At 36.5% G+C, this 21,338-nt stretch overlaps 1 protein-coding gene across 1 annotated transcript in view; it reads left to right on the top strand.

Annotated features, from left to right (window-relative positions):
* LOC131570928 (3'-5' RNA helicase YTHDC2-like) overlaps positions 1-19,538 on the top strand; it is a 30,621-nt gene extending 11,083 nt beyond the window's left edge. Inside the window, exons 9-30 of the mRNA XM_058823370.1 lie at positions 1,094-1,242; positions 1,623-1,758; positions 2,149-2,275; positions 2,537-2,602; positions 3,543-3,721; positions 3,896-3,992; positions 4,073-4,160; positions 4,246-4,326; positions 5,251-5,333; positions 6,363-6,468; positions 6,602-6,721; positions 7,079-7,351; positions 7,794-7,920; positions 8,862-9,067; positions 9,492-9,687; positions 10,779-10,888; positions 12,195-12,484; positions 12,895-13,072; positions 14,008-14,211; positions 16,084-16,266; positions 17,444-17,547; positions 17,693-19,538. Coding sequence (XP_058679353.1) covers positions 1,094-1,242; positions 1,623-1,758; positions 2,149-2,275; positions 2,537-2,602; positions 3,543-3,721; positions 3,896-3,992; positions 4,073-4,160; positions 4,246-4,326; positions 5,251-5,333; positions 6,363-6,468; positions 6,602-6,721; positions 7,079-7,351; positions 7,794-7,920; positions 8,862-9,067; positions 9,492-9,687; positions 10,779-10,888; positions 12,195-12,484; positions 12,895-13,072; positions 14,008-14,211; positions 16,084-16,266; positions 17,444-17,506 — 3,062 coding nt within the window. The 3' untranslated portion in view covers positions 17,507-17,547; positions 17,693-19,538. The remainder of the gene's footprint in view (positions 1-1,093; positions 1,243-1,622; positions 1,759-2,148; positions 2,276-2,536; positions 2,603-3,542; positions 3,722-3,895; positions 3,993-4,072; positions 4,161-4,245; positions 4,327-5,250; positions 5,334-6,362; positions 6,469-6,601; positions 6,722-7,078; positions 7,352-7,793; positions 7,921-8,861; positions 9,068-9,491; positions 9,688-10,778; positions 10,889-12,194; positions 12,485-12,894; positions 13,073-14,007; positions 14,212-16,083; positions 16,267-17,443; positions 17,548-17,692) is intronic.
* The last annotated feature ends 1,800 nt before the right edge of the window (positions 19,539-21,338 follow it).

Genomic DNA, 21,338 nt, shown 5'->3' with positions numbered 1-21,338 from the left:
CAATGAGTTTACTTGATTGATTGATTGATTGATTGAACAAGTAAAGTGATTCTCTGTTAAAATTCTAAAGTCAGATTTTTAAATGAGACAATTAGATGACAGCACGTATCTTTAAAACTCTGTTTACATTGTTGATGTAAATTGTGATTGAAAAAAGTATTTTTACTTTCAGTGGTTATATTCTTACTTCTTTTAGTGGATAAATTTTGCATTTTTTCCTAATTATTATGAAGTAGAACTACATAATGCGTGGGGCTTTGCCCACATGAACACTATAGAAACATAAGATACAATATGCTGACATTTAGGCACAAATTAAAATGTGGCCATTAGAGAATGCAGGATTTTGTGTGTCTTGCACAAAAGTGCTTTCTACTATTAACTTTTTTAAGTGCATTCTTCAGACATGGATGCATTTAACGTATTTAGTTCAAGGAGCAGTTTCTCCTGGTTACTCCTCCAGTAACTCTTGAACCAAATATAGGAGATTCTTTTCAATTGATTAAGTATTTGGGTATATTGAGCACAATATTTGAGAAATTTTTCTGACAGCTGAAAGTAATTATCTTCATGAGTATTAAAAAATTTTTGAAAAGGCCAATCCCAAAGCTGTATCATGCAGTCCTAACTACATATTTATCATGATGCTCAGCTCTGATCACAGTAGGTAGAAAAGCTCAGTTGGGGGCACTGATGGCTTCTACTGTTTCTTTTACTGGTACACAAAGATTAGTTATTTCATGCAAGAGTTATATCACTGCTCTTTGGCATTTCACTTCTGGAGGAACATCTGAATTGAGAATTGTGTAGAAGCTACTTAGGAATCTCGCTTGAATACAGCAAGTTGCAGGCTTGATGGTTTAAGCAACCAAGTGGTCTTTCTTACCTTGTCTTATAGTAGATTTTTGCCATAGTGCACTTTAGGTGCCCTTAATCATGGAATTTATATTGGACTGGTAACAATGTTCTAGATTATATAAGAGATCAAACAGTTTAAACTTTGGCATTAGATACTGCAATTTTTTTAAACTGAAATTAATGGATAATTAGGATGGCTGTAAAACTTTTCATGGAAATCCTTTATATGTTGCAGAAGAAAAGCAGCAAAACACTCTGACTGAGTGGTGTGCTGCTCAAGAAAATAATACTAAGCTGGAACCTGAGAGACCAAGGTTTGTCCCAAGGGCAGCTGAAGAGTGTAGTCTTTTGGGTGATGAAGGTGACACAGTATTTAATCAACTGGTAAGTTTTTTCTTTTGTTGGAAAATGTGTTTAAATCTGGTTTAAAAGCTGTTTTCCAAAGTTACTAGTCCTGTAGAATTTTTTGAAGGGTATTAACAAATCTTGTAGATGATTTTTTTGAAGTTATCAAGAACTACTCTAGCCTAAGTCTGCTTTTCACTTAAAATGGTTTGTGCACAACTTCTCTTCAGCTTAAATAGCTGAACTGCTATTGCTTAAAGTACTTGCTTGATACAACAAATGCTTTAACTGGTATCTGAATGCTGAATTTCTGATTGCTACTTGGAAAAGCAACTGTTCAATTTTTTCATGTGTAATATAGGAGAATAAAGATAAATCTTGGAAGACACCTATCTTTCAATACTGTTTTTCCTCTTCAGACTGAAAAAGATGTGAATTGCCTTGAACTGTGGTTAATAAAAGAAATGGATTCTTGTCTTTCTGACATCTGGTTGCATAAAGATATTGATGCCTTTGCTCAGGTGTTCCATCTCATTTTAAATGAAAATGTCAGTGGTAAGTCTGTCATCTTATAACATACGAAAAAAACAATAACAAATGACTTGAATTTCCGTGGCTGCTTTATCTCCAGTTTAAAATGTTGTTAAGTTTGAATTCTGATGCCTATTGGAAAAGTGAATAGAATTAGCAGAATTAATTAATTGTTTAGTTATTTTTTTTTTGTTTGTACTTGTTTTGAAGTATTAACAGATGTTGCAGTGTGTCTAAAGTAGTGTTAAATTCATGCAAACTGAATGCTGGGATGAAGTCAGAAAACAAATTCTCTCTGGCTTAGATTTTAAAAGTCATGTAAGCCACATTCATACCTCATTTAGGTGCAAAAGTAAGAATGTTTATATCTGGTTTGCTGGTTTATTTGTTTATTTATTTATTTATAATTCTCAGTTGATTATAGGCACAGTGAAACCAGTGCGACTGCACTAATGATTGCTTCAGGGAGAGGCTTTTTGAGTCAAGTAGAGCAGCTGATCAGTATGGGAGCAAATATCCACTGCAGATCTTCTAATGGCTGGTAAAAACAAACAGACAAACCAAAACACAGATTCATTTGTCAATATGCAAATGAGAAAGAATTTTCTTCAACATTTAAACTAATTGCTAACTTAATAGACTACTATATGCAATAGTAAATTTTGACATTCAAAGCATTTTCTAACTTTTGTTTATCACATTTTATTCTGGAAATTATAAATTGCGTTCTTAATTCAGAGTCTTAGGCTGTGTGTCTTTTGAAGTGAGAAGTTTAAGAAAGATTTTTTGTGTATTCTTTCAGGATGGCTGTGGACTGGGCTAAGCACTTTGGACAGACCGAGGTTGTTGACCTGTTGGAATCCTACAGGTAAGCTGTAACTACTTTGCGGAAACAGTTGAAGGGAAATGTTAAAGGGAAATTGGAATTTTGTCTTCTAATCAGAACAATTTTTAGCTTTTTATGCCTTTAAATCTGACCTAAATAGCAGGATTTATTTGAGACCAGGAATGTTTCAAAAAGATGCTCTTAAAAAAAAAGGATGTTTGTATTCAGTGTATTTCATTGATTATGTTTGCAAATCCTAGGTTAAATATAGTTAGAGTTGTGTAGACTTCTTTCATGTTGTTATTTTTTATCATTTTGATATGGGCATTGCTATCATGATTATATGTCTAGACAGGATATGAATATACTGACTTAGATAAATAGAGATAATGATTCTGCCATGTACCATTTTAATTTAGATGCTTATTTAGGAAACAAACCTGTTGTGTTTTTATCTATACATTGTTGTCTATATATAGTAGCCATATTAAAAAAATGTTATGGAAGTAACATTTACACTAGGTCATTTAAGAATTGGTTTCTGATTACCTTACAGTTATAGTTCAGTTATCGTTTGGTAGAGACCCGTATTTTTAGAGCACTTTTTAGTGTAGTTTCCATTTGCATAGTACCTGTTCACGTGAGGAAAACATTTGGGGAAACATTTCTTTTAAATACTTTTTATTTAACAGGTAAACAGGTAGTGTCTTTATACTTTGAATTCTGGCACTTTGCTTATGGATGTGTTTCAATAAAGAGTAAGAAAAGTGAAGTTATGCTAAAAATTGAAGTTTCATGCTTTGTTGGATTTTACTTAAATCAGTGAACAGTAACAGTATTTTGATGATGCTGTTCTGCTACTCTTTAAAATTTAAATTTGAAAGGAATAATCTTGTTGGTGTTGATCTAAGTTTACTTGCTGGCTGAATGCAAACCTGAAACAAGCAGCCTTGACTCTGGTCTGTGCATTTTTCTATTTTAGTGCTTCAGCAGGATTTGGAAATCTGGATGAAAGTTCCCTGGTCCGAACAAGTGGTAGTGACCTTAGTGCAGAGGACAGAGAGCTGTTGACAGCTTATCATCACAGTTTTGATGATGAAAAAGTGGATCTTGACCTTATTATGCATTTACTTTATAACATCTGTCACAGTTCTGAGACCGGTAAGTATAAACACACACTCCCAATAAATGACTGTACTTTCAGCCTTTGGTAAATCCTGCCCTTCTTTTGGAAACACTAAATAGGTAAAACCTTCCAAATGCTACTCTGCACAGTACTGATGGGTATTTTAAGTGAATTTACTGCTTAACTCTGCCAACGCCCTTCTTTTTCAGGAGCAATTTTAATATTTCTTCCTGGATATGATGAGATAGTTAGCCTGAGAGACCGTATTCTATGTGATGACAGGAGATTTGCTGACAATGCGCACAGGTAAAGCCTCTGGTTCCTATGGTTGAGGTTTTCATTGTGTCTTTTAAAAATACTTCAGTGTACTCTTTGTCTTGCACTAGATATCAGGTTTTCATGCTTCATTCAAATATGCAGACTTTGGATCAGAAGAAAGTACTTAAAAGTCCACCTCCTGGTGTGCGCAAAATAGTAAGTTTTAGAGGACTTTATCAGATACTGTATGAATCTCTTTTGTCTTTGCTTTTAACTACAGTTTTGGTTGTTTTATTTGCAGATTCTTTCTACAAATATAGCAGAAACCAGCATAACAGTCAATGATGTTGTATTTGTTATTGACTCAGGCAAGGTGAAAGAGGTATGATTGTTTAAAACTTTCTGTGACAAGTAAACTTCCTAGTGTTATTCTACAATACATAATAGGTAAATTTTAGAGGACTGTTTTCTTATAGTAGGCTGACAGCTAGTGCATGTCAAGCAACAAAGATCACAGAAGTTTTGACATTTATTTTATGACAAATACTGTAAATAATTAGCTTTGGATAACCTTGTAAAAACTGTTGAAGATTGATATGCTAATGTACTTTGTAAAAATTTATAGTTTCTGTTAGTTGTTTTAAACAAGTCCATCTGTTTAGACCACCAACTTTCTGAGACTTAAGAGAACACTGGGCGTTCCCTTTGTCCTACTATTGTGTCAAGTGGAAATTGAAGCCATTAAGTTTTTAAGTATTGCTTATGATGAGTTGAATGCCCATTCCCAAATTATGTGTGAAGGAAAGGAGATATAGTATGATGAGGTAGTTTAAGACCTATGTCTTTGAAAATGAAGTTGGATTTCCTAGAGGAGATAATGCCAAATTTCTAAAGTTCCTGTGGTAATACAGTTTTTCTGGAACTTTGCATCAAATGTAAGAAAATAAGGATGTGATTTCCAAGTAAGACAAAGAAGACTTTAATGAATACAACAACATTTTTCTTTCCCGATTTGTGATAATTCAAAATACAGTCTGTATCTTTTATTGATTCAAAATTACCTCCTGAGACTAGAAAGAAAACTTCAATTTAGGAAACTATGGCACAAAGATAGTGTAGAACATGTATTATAAATTCAATTGAAAGGAAGTACTTCAGAGCATACCTTTGTGCCAGAAGCTGCTGATGTTAGTTCAAATTATTTTTTCTGTTTTGCAAAGAACTTCTGTTAAAAGCTTATTAATAACTTTTTATTTCACATATCGTGGTTAATTGTGGTTTTATGTTCCTTGCTCTGCTTTTATAGAAGTCTTTTGATGCACTGAGTTGTGTTACAATGCTGAAGATGGTGTGGATTTCAAAAGCCAGTGCTATCCAGAGAAAAGGCAGGTAATAATTGCTAATATCTGCTTATTTTGCAGATATTCACCATCCCATATATTAAGAGTAAATTGCAAACCTATAGCAGCCACACTGGGTAATTTTTCTAGGCTAGTCCAGTGTCATGTTGAACAATGGTTAATACTTCTTCTCTGCAGTAAATGAAGAGTCATGTATTTTCTTGGACTAATTTCCCAAGATACAGAGAAGCAGCACTCAAGAATGTCCCAGAACTTATATTAGGTCTAGGTTGTTGTCCCCTGTGAACTTAATTCCTCTTTCTACCATGTAGCACCAGCAGCCACTGTAACTTGTCTGTGGGCAAAGGACTACCTACTGCTCATTTTTAATTGATATCCTGGCATCCCTTTTGTAGAAGTGACACTGAGCAGTGATTCTTTATTGACCAGCTCCAGAGTATTCATGACTTTGTATATTCACCAGGATGCTCAAGATCATATTCTTCCCAGCGCAATGAGTGAGGGCTGAGAAGTTGTGTGTGTAGACAGCAACAAATGCCTGTTTGGAGATAAAATGTTGTCATTATCCTCCAGGTTTTTGAGCATGAATTGTGAGCATTTGCTGTCTCTGTTCCTTCATTCACATGTTTTTGGGTCTTCATTTTACCATTTACATCTAGACTTCTAACTGGGGAATTTGAAGAGGAAGAAACAAAGTTCCCAACTTAGGTTCCCTGTGGCTCAAGATGACTGAGATTTGGATTGATCTCAAGTTAGCAAAATTATATCACTTTATTTAGATAGGTCTTGCTTCTTTTTTTGTCCAGATTTTTCTTATAATAAAATTATAAGTATTTTGTTATAATAAAATTACATAAATTTCCACACTGTCAAAAATAATTAATGTACTGGAAAACTCTTTTAATTCATATGAGGGACTTCCTCTTAAGAACAAAATTACCATTCCCTTAGACCTTCTGCATTTGTATTCTAAGTTTGTGTGGGTTGTTTTTTGTTTGGTTGGGTTTTTTTAAAAAAGAAACTCTAATTTTCACAGCTTCCCAATTTTATTTTCCAGGGCTGGGCGCTGTCAGCCTGGAGTCTGTTTTCGTCTCTTCAGTAGGCTCCGATTTGAGAATATGTTGGAATTTCAGACTCCAGAACTTCTAAGAATGCCACTTCAGGTATGTGTTCACTTAGAAGTTAAAAATTCTAAAAAATGTATATCACCAGACCATACTAATAACTCCAAAAAGGTGTGTAAATATTTTCTCTTTCCCAAACCTTAATAGTATTTTTCTTCTTTTTAATTTGCAGGAGCTTTGTTTACACACAAAACTTCTGGCTCCAATTAATTGTTCAGTTGTTGACTTTCTTATGAAAGCTCCTGATCCTCCACCAGCTTTAATTGTGAAAAATGCTCTGCAAATGCTCAAGGTCAGCAGAGGAGTACAATTCAGATGGGAGTTGTGTTTAAGTAGTATTTGTGGTTTGGTAACATATCTTGCTGACTTTTAATTGTACTGAAAGTCTTGTTCACTTACTTAAGGATGCTTTGAATTTTTGTTTGTTTTCATTTTGTGTGTGTGTGTGTATGTATTTTTCCATGTTAAGGGAAGGGACTACTGTAAAATCTTGAATTGAAACTAGTTTGACTTGCTTCTTTAGTGTTTGGGAGCAAATCCAGGTGATGTAATTAATATCTTTTGTGCTTTCATTGTTAATTAATTTTGCCCCCTCACCCCTTCTTCCCATTTTCCCTACATCCCCACCTTTTTTTCTTTTTTCAAACAGACTGTAGATGCCATGGACCCTTGGGAAGATCTCACTGAACTTGGATATCATCTCACTGAATTGCCAGTGGAGCCACACCTCGGTAAAATGCTGTTGTGTGCCGTTGTTTTGAAGTGCCTGGATCCTGTCCTGACCATTGCCTGTGCTCTTGCCTATCGAGACCCCTTCGTGCTGCCCGCGCTGGCCTCTCAGAAGCGGGCGGCCATGCTGTGCAGGAAGCGTTTCACTGCGGGAACCTTCAGCGACCACATGGTGCTTCTCAGGGCTTTTCAGGTATCCTTTCAGAACAAGGACTGCTCATGCATCGGAGTAAATGACCTACCAGCCAGGCTGGACATAGAGTGGTAGACTATGGCCTTCCTCTATATTGGACTCACATTCTGAGGGACACATTTTGTCTGACTTTTTCAAACCTGATTAAATTCTGTAAGTTCCAGCAGGATGCCACTTTATATCCTGTTACATGGGTAACTTAAAATAGCAACCTTGACATAGTGATCTCTATAATAACATAGTGAACTTAAAATAAATTAATTATTATATTTCAGTGAGGGAATGGGGAAAAAAATCTAGTAGTTAAATAAATCAGGTTCGATACATTTACTTTGGTTAATTTTAGTGACATAAATGTAGCTTTTAGAACTCTGCATTTTTGAATTTTAGATATTTAAATTAGTAGGCAAATGTGCAAATGTTAAAAAATTATTCTTTACAGGCATGGCAGAAGGCACGCAGTGATGGCTGGGAGAGAGCCTTCTGTGAAAAGAACTTCCTGTCTCAAGCCACAATGCAAATCATCGTAGGAATGAGAACACAATTGCTTGGCCAGCTTAGAGCCTCAGGTAAATAGGTTAGAAAAACTTATAATGTTATTTTAGAGTTAAGTGTTTACAAATTGTAAGGAAAGTAGTATTTACTTGTCATTTTCCTTCCTAAGTTGAAAAAGAACAGTACATATTCATGCTGGGCATGGGGGAGATGGTAGGGTAAGAAAATGTGGCTGGGGAGTAGCTGGCCTAACTGAAAGCAGCCTGATTGTTCAACATCCTGCTGTCTTGCAGTGTGAGACATGTTTCCTTGGATTTTTATGTTCTAGTAAATTTTTTCCTCAGACAGTTGTTAAAATGAGTTCAGACCCTAGGTTCTGAGGCAGAGTCAGTTAATTTCAGGTCAAGCTGGATGTTCCTGGAGAGTGTCCTGAATAATGAAATCCCTTTATCCCTTACTGTCAGTGTGCCTGATCTTTACGTGCCTTGCTTGCTCCTTGCATGCTTCTCTTGATCCAATGGCAGTTCATGGTCTGGGGTCTTCCATTAACTCAGTGTGGGCAGCCCATCACCTGCTCGTATATTACAGCTTCAGCCAGCCTTGGGCCACTTTCGAGGTCTCATCCTTCATCCAAAATATCTTTTACTTCCTCTGCTTAGCTGTTCATGCTAACAGTTCACCTGCACTATATTTAAAGTTCACCTACTCTAGGTTTTGAGCAGGGTGAACTCATGCTAAGTCATAAGCAAGTTGCAATTAAATGACGCAATTTCTAATATTCTGTTAGGAAGTATTGTAAAAAGTAGTTCTATTTTGTGTTAGTGTGAAACCCCTTACCAGGAAGGAGTTCAGTGTAAGGGTTTCTTCTTGGCGCTGTTAATGTTGGCAGTTGTGAAAAATGCAACTAATTTGTAGTTTATTTAATTTTTGTTTTTCAAATTCCTTTTGAGAAGCAAAAAAGGAGATCTTAAATACAAGCAAATATAACACAGTTTGGACCTCCTTCTTTCTTCAGGTTTTATTAGAGCCAGAGGAGGAGCTGATATTAGAGATGTTAATGCTAACTCTGAAAACTGGGCTGTAGTTAAAGCTGCCTTAGTGGCTGGGATGTATCCCAATCTCGTGCATGTAGACCGACAGAGCCTGGTTTTAACTGCACCAAAGGAGAAGAAAGTGCGATTTCATCCAACCTCTGTTCTTAGTCAACCTCAGTATAATAAGGTAAAGACACTTTGAACGTTTTTGAAAATATTTTTTCTGGTGGGTGGTAGAATGAAAAATTGGAGTTGATGTATTTTTCCAGTATTTCAGTTAGTCCTGCTAAGTGGAACAAGACAAAATATTAAAAGAAAAAGCTAGTTGTAGAAGTATTTGGATGAGGTAACAATCTCTGCTCATTGTTACGAAGAAAAAGTTCTGCTCTGAAACTGATACTTCTTTAGATGCTCTTTAAAGCAAAATATCTTTCTTCAAGGTAATAGGATAACTTTTAAGTCTGGTTGAATATACTTGTGCTTTTCTTATTCTTGTGTATGTAAATATTTGTATATTTATTTCTACATACATAAAATAGGAACTAAGTTTAAAATTTATTTTAATGACACATAGATGATAAAATAACCTAGTCTTATTTGCTCCTGCACAGATTCCCCCAGTGAATGGCCAAACTGCAGCTGTTCAGGCACTCCCTACAGACTGGCTGATATACGATGAAATGACGAGAACTCACAGGATAGCAAACATCAGGTGCTGTTCTGTTGTAACACCCATCACTGTGGCTCTCTTCTGTGGACCAGCTAGGTTACCAAGTAATGCTTTACAGGCATCTTCATCCTGTCAAGGTATACCAGAGTCTGGATTTGGAATGTCTGTGTTCGTATTATACTAGTATGTGGTTTGGAAAACTTATTTTGCAAGTCTATTTTCTACATAATTTGGCTATTTTTTGAAATACAGAGCTATATATAGTTCCTGTATCTGTTCAGGAATAATTTATAGGCTGTGTAACAAATGTCTTGAGTTTTGTGAATCCTTGTAAGTTCATAATCTTCATAATCTTACGATTCTGTAATCTCAGAAATTACAGTATAGTTTTCAAAAAAATAAAAAATGCAACCAAAATGTTTAAAGACAGTACTAATGCTAAGAAGTGCAGCATGTATATTTTTTCTACTGCCTAGTTTATTTGATACTTTGAACCAGATGCTTCAAACTGAATAATACAGTTACAGTTAACATGGCAAATAATCATATTTCTTTCAGTTGACACGTGCATTTTAAAGATTATTTTCTGCTGATAACTTTTAATGTCAATTAGCCATATTATTAGCTAGAAGTAGTAGACAACTTATTAAAATTTCCTTTTTTCATATTTAAATGGCGTGCTGTAAGAATAGAAGCAAAAGTCATCTTATCTGTTGTCAATTCTGTAGAAATACTAGTTTGAAGTAAGAGTCCAGGCTGACTTTCCTGACTGCTCCAAAACTGTTACCCTTAAAATAATGTTATTGCTGATTGAATTGCACTTTGAAAAAGGAATCCTAAATAGCCACGTGCATTTATATTTTTTTCTTAATCATTATACTAAGATAGAAAGCATAGAGCAATATGTGGTTTTGCAAACAACTTCAGGCAAAACTTTGATAATGGCTTGTTATTGGTGAAGGTGCATGAAAGAGTCAGATCACATCAGTATAGGTGTTTATGTAGTAGGGCTCTTAGGAGGTCTGGGAACCCGTTCTTCTAACTGAAGCAAAGGCCTTCCCTGGGATGTACATGCGGAAATGAAAAAGCATATTTACAAATGTTTACATTTTAAGTGAAAATTTAGAAGGAAAATTATCTTATTGCTGGCAATATAGTGATGTTCAAGTTTTTTATGTAAATGTAAATAACACAGAAATGTTAATGCATTTTTTTATACTTCATTCAGGAGACAGGGTATCCAGTGATAGCAGTGACAGTGAGATGGAGGACAGAACAACTTCTAATGTATCATTACTGAAGCTAGATGAATGGCTCCACCTCAAACTGGACTCTGAAGTACGTAATCTATCACTTCCATGCTTGTTTTGTGTAGAATATTTATGCCATACCATCCTAAAAGGATTCTTAAAACAGTTGGATAGCCAAAAATTTGCTGTAAGAATGGCTATTGTGATCGCTTCAAATCTCTCAAATTTACAGGAAAACACACTAACTTTTAGTTAACTTTTATTTCATGAGCTCAGTAAGAAATATGGAAAACACACAAACATGGACTCGATCTTCTTTTGCCCAGGTTAGTCATTTGCATGAATTCACATATTCAACATCCAAGTTGTAGGGTTTCCTATGGATTGATGCAACCCATAACTCTTAAATCTTGCACCTGTGAGCAAAAAGGAGGAAAGAATTAGTTACCTAGCCAACTGCAAGTGTTCATCCTTCTTCCTCTGTCATGGTGCGGCTGTCCTACATATCATGCTGGGAAGCAGGAGAGCCTCAGCAGTCAGCTGCTGTTGGATTTGCTTGGGAAGCAGTTTGGGTATCTGATGTTTTATGATTTCCAGCTTGGCAGTTTGATCCATTTCCATAAGTTGGGAGATTCTAAAGAAACTGGCAGACAAAAGAAAATGGCTGCAGGAAGCAGCAGGGTGCGGGAGTAGTGGCTGTGTAATGGCTCTTCTGCTGTTTGTGGTCTCCTGTATTGCCTGTGTGGTGTTGTGCCAGTACACAAGACCTTGGCTTGAGCTGGGTTAGACAAAATTTGAGCAGGAGTTGAGACAATAGTAAAAATGTCATATTGTGTATTTCCTCTTCTGAGAGGATGACTTAAGTTGCTTGACTAAAATGGAGCACCTGAAACTGGAGCTGCTGAAAGAAAATTGCTGTCAGGTTTTATAAAAAGAAGAAAAGAGCCTTAGCCTTTGAGGATACAAGTCTTCTGGTTATTGCAAAGCTCTGATGGTGTTAGAAGGTAGAGTAACCAGAGGTCTTTTCCATCAAGTATGTCTGAAGAGCCCATAAATACAAACTGAACTGGCAGGAAGGGCATTAGACATGAAAAGACTGCTTTTAAAGAAAAGAGAAATTTTAAAAGTGAAAAATGAAAAATCCTGTGTGTTTACAATAGAATTTTAAGTTTTGTGCAGTGCAGCATGAAATGGTTTAGAAATTATCTTGGACCTGAGGAGAGAAAAGATAGCAGCATAATTTAAATGTAAGGTTTTCTTCCCCCCTGAGCCCTTAGACTTGCCTTTCAGTTTGCCAGAATGCCACGTGCTGCCTGATAGGAAAGACGTAGGATGCCCTTTGCCTAACTGATGTATTTTTCATTAGTCTTTAACAGAACTGCAATTCATTACAGGCTGCTGGCTTGCTGTTGCAACTCAGACAGAAGTGGCATAGCTTATTTCTGCGTCGCATGCGAGCTCCTTCTAAATCGTGGTCGCAAGTTGATGAAGCAATTGTAAGAGCAGTTGTAGCTGTTTTAACTGCTGAAGAACAGTCTGCAGGTTTGCAGCAGCCTTCAGGAATTGGTCAGAGACCAAGACCTGTGGTTTCTGAAGATTTTCTTGTACCATCTACATGGAGGTCAACTAACACCAGGAGAAGTGCAGCAGAAACTGAATTCTCTGACTCTTCTAATGCTGAAAAGTAAGATGTTGAGATCTTCCAGAGACTGTAGCTTGTAATTTATTTATCTGTAAAAACATCACTTGAATTTCTGCTAGCTTTAAGAAGAAAGAAACAATATAAATACATCTGAAAGCTTTGATACTGCCCTGTGCTGAGTTGTTAGTTGTGATTTCATTGAGAATTATTTATTACATATGCTGGCTGTTTGGGCAAGCAGTCAGAAATAGTGTCCATGAGTTGTACTCCTTGGGAAGTAGCAGAAGAGGTTTAACCATTACAGAGTGAATGCATCCTTTTTTATTTAGTGTTTAATATGTTTTGGAATGACTAGTATATATGGTCATCTAGTAGGCTGATATGTAGGTATAAATTATTCTGTGGCCTCTTGAAAAAGTCAGGTCTGTTGTGTATCTGCCTTTACATTTTAGAGTTCTGATGAGGTCTACACATCCCATACTTCATCAGCCAAAGACGTACAAACGAAAAAATATTTTACACTCCAAACAAACTTCAGATGACAGGTCAGATCGATCATCAGTGAAATCTGCAGACAGCAGTAGCTTCCCTAGCCCCTGTGCTAGTCCATCTTCTCCAATGTCTGGGAAGGTACAGTTCTTACAAACATATTACCCTACTCTTCAAAATTAATAGAATCTCTTGCAGATATCTTTCAGAAACTATCAGGTATTGTATTGATAAATTAAGAACCTAACTTAGATTTTCATTGTTAACAACCACATAATACTTATTTTGGAATCAAAAATCATGAATAAATATCTTTGTTCTAAAAGCTATTCAAAGTAGGAAAAAAAAATCAATTTTGAGGTGTTTGGTTGTTTTTGTTTTTTTTTTTTGAAACTTGGTATAATAAACAGTGACAGTGTGTACAATACATGCATTTCTGAATTCTGTGGATTCTGTCTTCCTCTGCTTCTGTTATAGCATACATTGGTACTGATTCTCTTTAAGTTTTGTGTTATCTGCAACATTAGGACTGCTTAGCAGTTTTTTTGATGATTATTTATTAAAGCATACATTTGTAGCGAGGTTATTTTCATAAATTTTCCTGTATTTTTTTAAATTCAGCCAGTGTTACAGGGAGAAAATTTGTTTCCTGAAAATGGAAATGCAAGTGTGCTGCAGGCTACAGTCTAGAGTGATTAATTTTGTGTCGTCTGAAGTTGTCTCAGACTTCAAAAAATTGTAATTAATCACTAGACTGTGTAGGCTTGTTCTACCATAATAGTTTGCTGCCCCTCATGAATTAATTATAATTTTGAAAAATGCTTAAAAATGTAAAATAGATGTAAATATACTTTCAATGCAATTCTGACAGGAACAGCTGATAGATAGTATATTTCTTGTATAACCTTGGAGAAGAGAGGAAAAACTCCTTGAAACGTCTGTCTGCATGTGTGTAGAACTTCAGAGCTAAAGCTTGGTTTATTTTATTTATTATTTTATTGTATTTTTTGTCATTGTATTATTATTTTTTGTATTATTATTTTATTGTATTTATTAATTTAATTTAATTCTTTCAGGTTCCCAAATCACCTTCACCAAGAAAAAATAAGCCAGTTCGGTACTTTATAATGAAAAGTAGCAACTTGCAGAACATTGAGATTTCTCAGCAGACGGGTATATGGTCCACTATGCCAAGCAATGAACAAAAACTGAATGGAGCCTTTTGGCAAAGCAGCATGGTTTACTTAATATTTTCCGTCCAAGGGTCTGGACACTTCCAGGTGAGTCCTTAGCTAATACCAACTGTTGGTAGTGGTTGATGGTTTAAGAAAGTGCAGCAAATGGCTGTGTACAGTATGGAGAGCTTTGCTTATGACTTCTCACTCCATAATTAGTACTGTGCCAATGTCTCTGATTGCTGAGGAAGGGTACTTCATTCTTCTCCAGAGTAGTCCCTTTTAATGAACTCGATTTTTCCCTCAAAGGATAAAACTAGGTTGTCTCCAAACATAATGAGTCAGAATAATGTTTCTACCCTGCATAAATGCTTTAAAACAGCAGCAGTGGAACAAACAAAGAAATCCATACAAAGGAGGGAATTTCTGACTTTTTCTCTGCATGCCAAAATAAATGTTGTAAGTAAAAAAGAAGATACAAACAAGTCACAGCTTTCTAAAGCCAGGAAACTCATGTGTCTTTAATGCAAGTTTTAATAAAAACTGTTCTGCTGGAACTGTAGTTTCTCAAAGTTAGGAAGCTGGAAAGTCATGGCCATGTTTCTTTCAGAGCTGTCTTGAGTTCACATTTAGTGAGGTATTTGTCAGCAGTTTGCTGACGTATTTGTGGCCAGTTTAAAGGTAAAGACTTGGCCTGCTAGTACAAAGTTGCAGGTTAACTGTTGTGTAGAGCCTGCTAAACTCAATTGCTCCAAGTAAAGAAAGTTCAATTTATCTCTTTATATATTATAAACTATTAATAGAAGTCAGCTAAACTTAAAATTTAATGAACCAGTCCAAACATAGAGGTATGGATGATACCAATGAAGGATTGTTCTGAAGTGTATGTATGTGTACAGTGATTTGGCAAATGCAAATGCCATATTAGAAAGTCATTTTCAGCATGCCGTTTGAATCTGAAAATGGGCTGTTGTACTGGTGCTCTTAGACAAGAACGCTGGGAGGGGAGGACACACTGAACTCAGGATGTAGGTGGATTATGTTGCCTTGCCCTTCCAGTTTTGACAATGCACTTATCTTCATGGGAACGTGAGATTAACATTTCTAATAATATTTTCTTGCCTCAGGTGTCACTACTTTCCACCTGTATTTTTCCCCAGTTCCTTTTATTAATTTTCATTTATTTTCATTTAAGGCTAGAGCTGTCTAGGACTGTATGACTTACAGCAGCAGTGTGTGCTGGTAACCTTAGGCAGTGCCCTGCATCTCTTGGACTCCTAAGTCATAACTGGAGTAAATTCACCTGAACAGTTGATACATTGTGCATGGTCTGGGTTTATTTTTGTTTTGTTTGGTGTGTGTGTTTAAAGGGTATCCTTAAATAAATTGAAGGCAATCTTGGATTTGTGGTTTCTTTCATTTAATTTCTGAATACTTGCCTTGTTGGAATTTCTTTCAGCTTCATTAAAAAAGAAACTTTAAGCAGCTTTAATTTATTTCTTTGGAGAACAGCTCCTCATTTTTAATTGTATATGAATGTTTATTAACAAAGAGGGCATAAGGGAAAGAAGGATGAAAGGACGAACGGAAGGAAGGAAGAGATGTTTGAAAGAATTTTGTACAAGTAGTGAGGTATAGCTAATGGGCATAGAACATTGATCTTGATACCTTGCACTTTTTACAGCAACTTTTCAACCTCTTTTAAAAGCCGCTTGAATGTTAATTGTGAAAGATTAATGGAAAGATATCCTTTATGCTCATATTCTAGAAGGTATATTTGATGTGGAAAAAAACAAATTATACTTCTGACTTTCTAGGTGTAAACATTTTGGGAGATCCAGCTTCATGTGTGTGTTTGAATCAATCACTGAAACTAATTTGAAAGTTTCATATGAAGTCCACTCATTTATTTAATTCCAGCATAAATAGATATGCTCTCATTATGTCCGTTCTTTCATATTTAAATTTTTCTTCCAGGGTTTTGCTAGAATGTGTTCATCAATAGGGTGTGAGAAAAGTCTGGACTGGGAATCTGCTGGACTTGGAGGTGTATTTAAGGTGGAGTGGATCCGAAAAGAAAGCATTCCTTTCCAGTTTGCACATCATTTGCTCAACCCTTGGAATGACAATAAGAAAGTACAAATAAGCAGAGATGGCCAGGTAGTTATTATTCTCTTCTAAAGCCGTCTTTACTTGGTGGAACTGTGTTTTCTTTATTAGCTTGTTCAGCCTTGAACTCAACTGTGTTCATGTACGTATTAATCTGAATCACAGTTCCTTGGAGCGCATTGTAGCTTCAGCTAATGCATAATTACTGATGCAGTAGTGAATTTGTTAAAATCAAACCAGTTTCTTGCTTAATGTTGTTTTTTAAAAAAAATACTTAAAGCTGGATTTTTTCAGAAGTGTTGTTGGTGGTTTTCTTTTAATTTCTGGAGGTTTGTCTCCTGTTTGATTCAGATGTGTCCTCTGAGATAAAATAGTCTGTCATACCCAAATAACCATTCATAATTAGAGGTTTGCATTTTCTGTAAAGCCTCAAGAGACTCTTGATATTTGAGGCAGAATAAAGCTTAGTACTGTTCTCCAATCTGTTAAAGCTAAATGCAACTACAAAAAGCCAGAAAAGAATTTGCACGAGAATTCTCTGCAGCAGATTTTGCATTCTCCTCAGTCCCCTCCCAAAACATCTCCTTGATAAAAGATTCTGGAGCTAAACTTTTTGTATTGTCTTCTCACTGCTTCCCCAAAAACTCTTCAGTTGAAAAATAAGAAAAGTATTGTAAGAACAAGGAAAGGAACATAGCACATGTTGAAGTTGACAGTGCATCTCCTCTAAGTGGCTCTTAAGACCTAAAGAATCTGAACAATACCAAAAATAAGTGATTTATATTATTGTCTGTGATTCCACCAAGAGCCACTGCATTATCTGTGACCTGCCTTTCCGCATTCTCCGCTGCATTTAATGGAATTAAACCTAAAAGATGTGGAGAATAATGATCTTAAGTTAATAAGGAAGTGGCCTGTGGAACGCACAAATTGTATGGCGCATCTGTTCTAGTGATGGTATCTTCATTAAGAATTCTTTTTTGAGAACTGACATCTTGCCTGAAACAAAAAACCCCAAACAACTGGTAGGTGAGGGTTGCTTATGAATGTTTCTAATCTGCTGTTGACCCCTTTTTGTAGGGATAGTTCTAATATAAGTCACAATAGCAAAAGTAATTATTTCAGAAAGACCACCAGCAACCTCTTCTAAGGATTTTGTAATAAATAGTTTTTACATGCACAATGGCAGAAGTGCTAATAAATTTTCTAATTTCCTTATTGCTTCTAGGAGCTCGAACCACAAGTTGGAGAGCAGTTGTTGCAGCTTTGGGACCATATTCCTTTGGAATGAAAAAACTCAACTGATTAAGCATGTCAGATAATGAGATGGAGGTAGTTATTATTTCATGTATTGCATTCTGGTTTTATGATGGAGGAGCAGGTCTCAAATTATATCATTTCAGTACTGTCATTTGTAGCTTCTGGAAGAACAGGTACACAGAGAACTAAATGTTTTCTTCCTTTTGATTTTTTCTAGCTGACATTGAAACATCAGCTCTAACCACTAGAACCAGCAGCATGCCTACAATACCAAGATCAGGAAGAAGGTGGCACAACAAACGAATTCCTGAAGCTCTTAGTCATGCTAGCTCTTAGCTAGCAGTGGAAAAAAAGAGGGAATTATGTTTGTTTCAGTGTTTCCTTGTAAAAATGTCAATAAGGTTATCCACGAGTCTTTTTTTGACTGATTATTTTTTTCTACAGATACTTGAAAATGTGGTAAAGTTCAAAACTAAGTTTAAAGCAACGCACCGCATGTAAGTTGTTTGTGGGTTTAAAATAGCCCAGCAGACAGTTTACATTCAAAACATTCTCAATCCAGTAAATGTATGAAAGAAGCCAGTTTAATGTTAATTAATCATTCTTGCAGTTTGATTAAAATAAATAAATTGAGAATAGATGTCTCCAAATATGTTGGGAGATTCTGTAATTGTTTGATGAACTTCTGTATCCATAGTACAAGAGAGAAGGATATAGTCAATTACAAACAACTAGACAGCTAGAGAACACTAGTTTTTGAATTCTAGTTTAAATACAGAAGGGAAAGAAGCATGAGACTTTTTTGAGTGTGGATTGATCCAGTGGTATTTCTAGTTTCAATTTTTTTGCCCGTAAAAATACTCATACTTTGACAAGCTGAAACAATCTTTCAGAGGCCTGTGGCCAAATGGTATTCCTAATAGTTCACTAACTTGAGCATTGTTATAAGATTTCTACTCCTTTTATAAAAAATAAAAAATAAAAAATAATTGCCAGTACATTGGCACCAGTTGCTTCATCTTTCGATGTAGTCTTCAATTTTTCTTTCTTTCTATACCTTGTCTTTCAAGTTCATTTCTTTCTTCTATACTACTGCTGTTTTCATTTATTGGGCTTTTCTTTAGTCATTAACATACTGTAATGTAAGGCTGTTGCAAATTCAGTCTGCTCACTGTCAGCAATGTTGCTCATTCTTGAGTTAAACTGAGAGCTTTTTCTGCTTCTGAGCTTCTACTTAGTTTCTCATGTCTTCTTAGGATGTTCTCATAGTTCAGACTATCCCATGTATTCCTTAACTCTGGCACAGCATCATTAGAAATTTAAGTTAGACCTGAAAAAGCTACTGCAGGGCCTTGTGCAGTCAACAAAAAAGCTGCCAAGAATATGAATGGCTGTGAGATGAAAAAGGTATCCAGAGATTTAAAAGAAAAGGGATCTTTAGGCATTTAAAAAACAAACAAACATCTTAAAAAAATATGTATAATATGTTTTCATCTTGAATCCAGAGCTGAAGACTCATTTGCACCAAGTAGTGTTCTTTAAAATCCATCTCCTCTCTCTTTTTTTTTTCCTAGGGAGACATTTATTACTTGTTTAGCACCCTCTTTAATTTATATAAAAATAGTAAATATAACCTACAGGAACCCTGCTCTTAGAAAACAGTCAGATTTTTGGCATGTTATTACTTCTCTCTGCCAGTCAAGATGCAATAATTTCATAAACAGGTCTAGGACATGCTTGTCATGTCCTCTCTGACTGCTACCTTTTCTCTCCACATGGTCAAAGTGGTCATTGCTGTTCATTTACATGGCATTTGGAGGAATCCTTATTGAAAGGACCCTAAGAGGTAAACTTATTTCTTTGTAAGAGTAGAAGCTGAAATGTGTTGTTTTTTCCCTAGATCTGAAACTGATGGAAGGGAGGCAGAAAATCTGTACTGAGATGTTCAGCTTCTCAGTGTTCTCATTGAACAAAGTACTTGGCGTAAACTGGATTTTTTAGACTTGGTGCCTTTCTCTGTCCTTCAGTTTTTGGAGTTTTTAAAATTGTCTTCATGCTGTCAAATAACCTGTATTAAAAATTTTGTAATGAAACTGTAGATAAAAGCTTTTGTATTGATCTTGCTTGAAGTGCTTCTGCAGTTGTTCTGCAGTCTCTTGGAGAATTCCCAGTTGCCTGTGGGGCAATTGGGATGCATCTATTTGCTGTTTAAGGGAACCATTAAAATTTGGGTTTGGTTCACATCTACTGGTGGAGAGAAGGTGCTGAGTAACAGAGGTAAGACAAAATAGTATCACTGGATTTGGGAGATATAAGGACCTCCTTCTGTAATTTCAAGTGAGGATAAGTACAGCATGGAACTAAGATCCAGATCCAAACTGGAGAGAAGCTGTGTTACACAATGGTTCCTGCTTCTTGTGTTCATTAAAATAGGTGTCTCTGTCTTGCCTGTAGTCTGTGAATCCTGCTGCAGCAGGCTTTTATACTTCGTTTGGCTGGATTACAGGTAATTAGTACCAAATACAGAAGGGATAGATCTGGCTGATACACTACTTCTGGAGGTCTTAAATTAGAGAAAAAAATCATCTGTCTACCATTTGGTGGTGATCCAAGGCCTAAATGAAGTGTAATGTGAGAAGTGGCCTAATGTGTTAGGCAAAACAGACAGACCTTAAAGAGGTCTGGTGAAAGCTTAAGACGTGGTAAAAGTTCCTCAGGATTGTATCAGGTGTAGAAAAGGGTGCCAGATCCAACTGGGGAGTAATATCTGGGAGGCAGTCCAAATATTTAGATCCTGGCAGTTTCTTGTGAGGGATATTTTCTGTGATATAGCTCCAGTATTTGATGCAGACCTCCTGGGATGTACAACGGCTACCTGGCTGCTGGTCTTCAGCACGTGAAAAGGCTCTGTCTGGGAGATGACTCTGATCCTTCTCATACTTCTCAGGGCCTGAGGTTCTCCTCCATGTTCTGGGTCCTGCTTGTCCATGGGAGCTGCCACAGGCATGCTGTGTGCCTGGTCCTGTGTGGTGGCGACTGCTGGCTGAGCCTCTGGATCCCAGTGGAGACCACACGGGCGACTTGTACAAGAATAGGGCTCCTGTGCACTGTGTATATGCCATGGGATGAGGTACAGGGCAGTGCAGCCCCCAAACCCTAAGAGCTTGTGGCTGTGCCCTGCTCACTGTGGTTGCCCCAACAGCTGGGGATCGTGTTCTCCTCCATTGGCATCTCTGTGGTCCTCTCCTGCAGGACTGGTCCAGGACATTCCCAGAAATGGGAGGAAGAAAACTTCTTGAGACAGAACTTACGTTAGTGTGTCCATGGTGAAACCATGCCCTTGTGAATCCCCCCTTACGGGGAAGGAAGCATCCAATACTCATAAATGCTCGTGATCAGAAGGAACAACAAAAGTGACAGGGTCTGCAAAATCTCACCAAGTCTTGTTAGTAACTTACACACTTGGCATGGAAATTGCTATGTTTATGTTAGTCCATACCCTGTCCTATACACGAGGCAGAGGGTTTGGGAGAAAGTGCAGAGTGAAAGGGAAAGCAGAGTATAAAACATGAATTAAACAGAGGGAGGGAAAGAAAAAAAATATGCATGAGAGACCACTAGTCCCGGTTCTAGATGACACACTTGGCATGGAAATTGCTGTGTCAGTCCTAGCCTACCCTATATACACATGGCAGAGGGTTTGGGAGAAAGGGATATGGTAAAAGAGAAGGAAGAAAAGGAGAGGTGGATTAAAGAGAAGGAGGGAGAGAGAAAGAAAAAGGGAGAGAAAAAGAGATCAGCAATCCTGGTTCCATCATCAACCCAGATGATGGGATGTCATTCCGGGTTCTGTCATTGATGCA

Source organism: Ammospiza caudacuta, chromosome Z (genome assembly GCF_027887145.1).
Source record: "Ammospiza caudacuta isolate bAmmCau1 chromosome Z, bAmmCau1.pri, whole genome shotgun sequence".
NCBI classification, from domain to species: domain Eukaryota; kingdom Metazoa; phylum Chordata; class Aves; order Passeriformes; family Passerellidae; genus Ammospiza; species Ammospiza caudacuta.
Note: the sequence above shows the minus strand (reverse complement) of the source record. Positions and strands in the feature narration are given on the sequence as shown.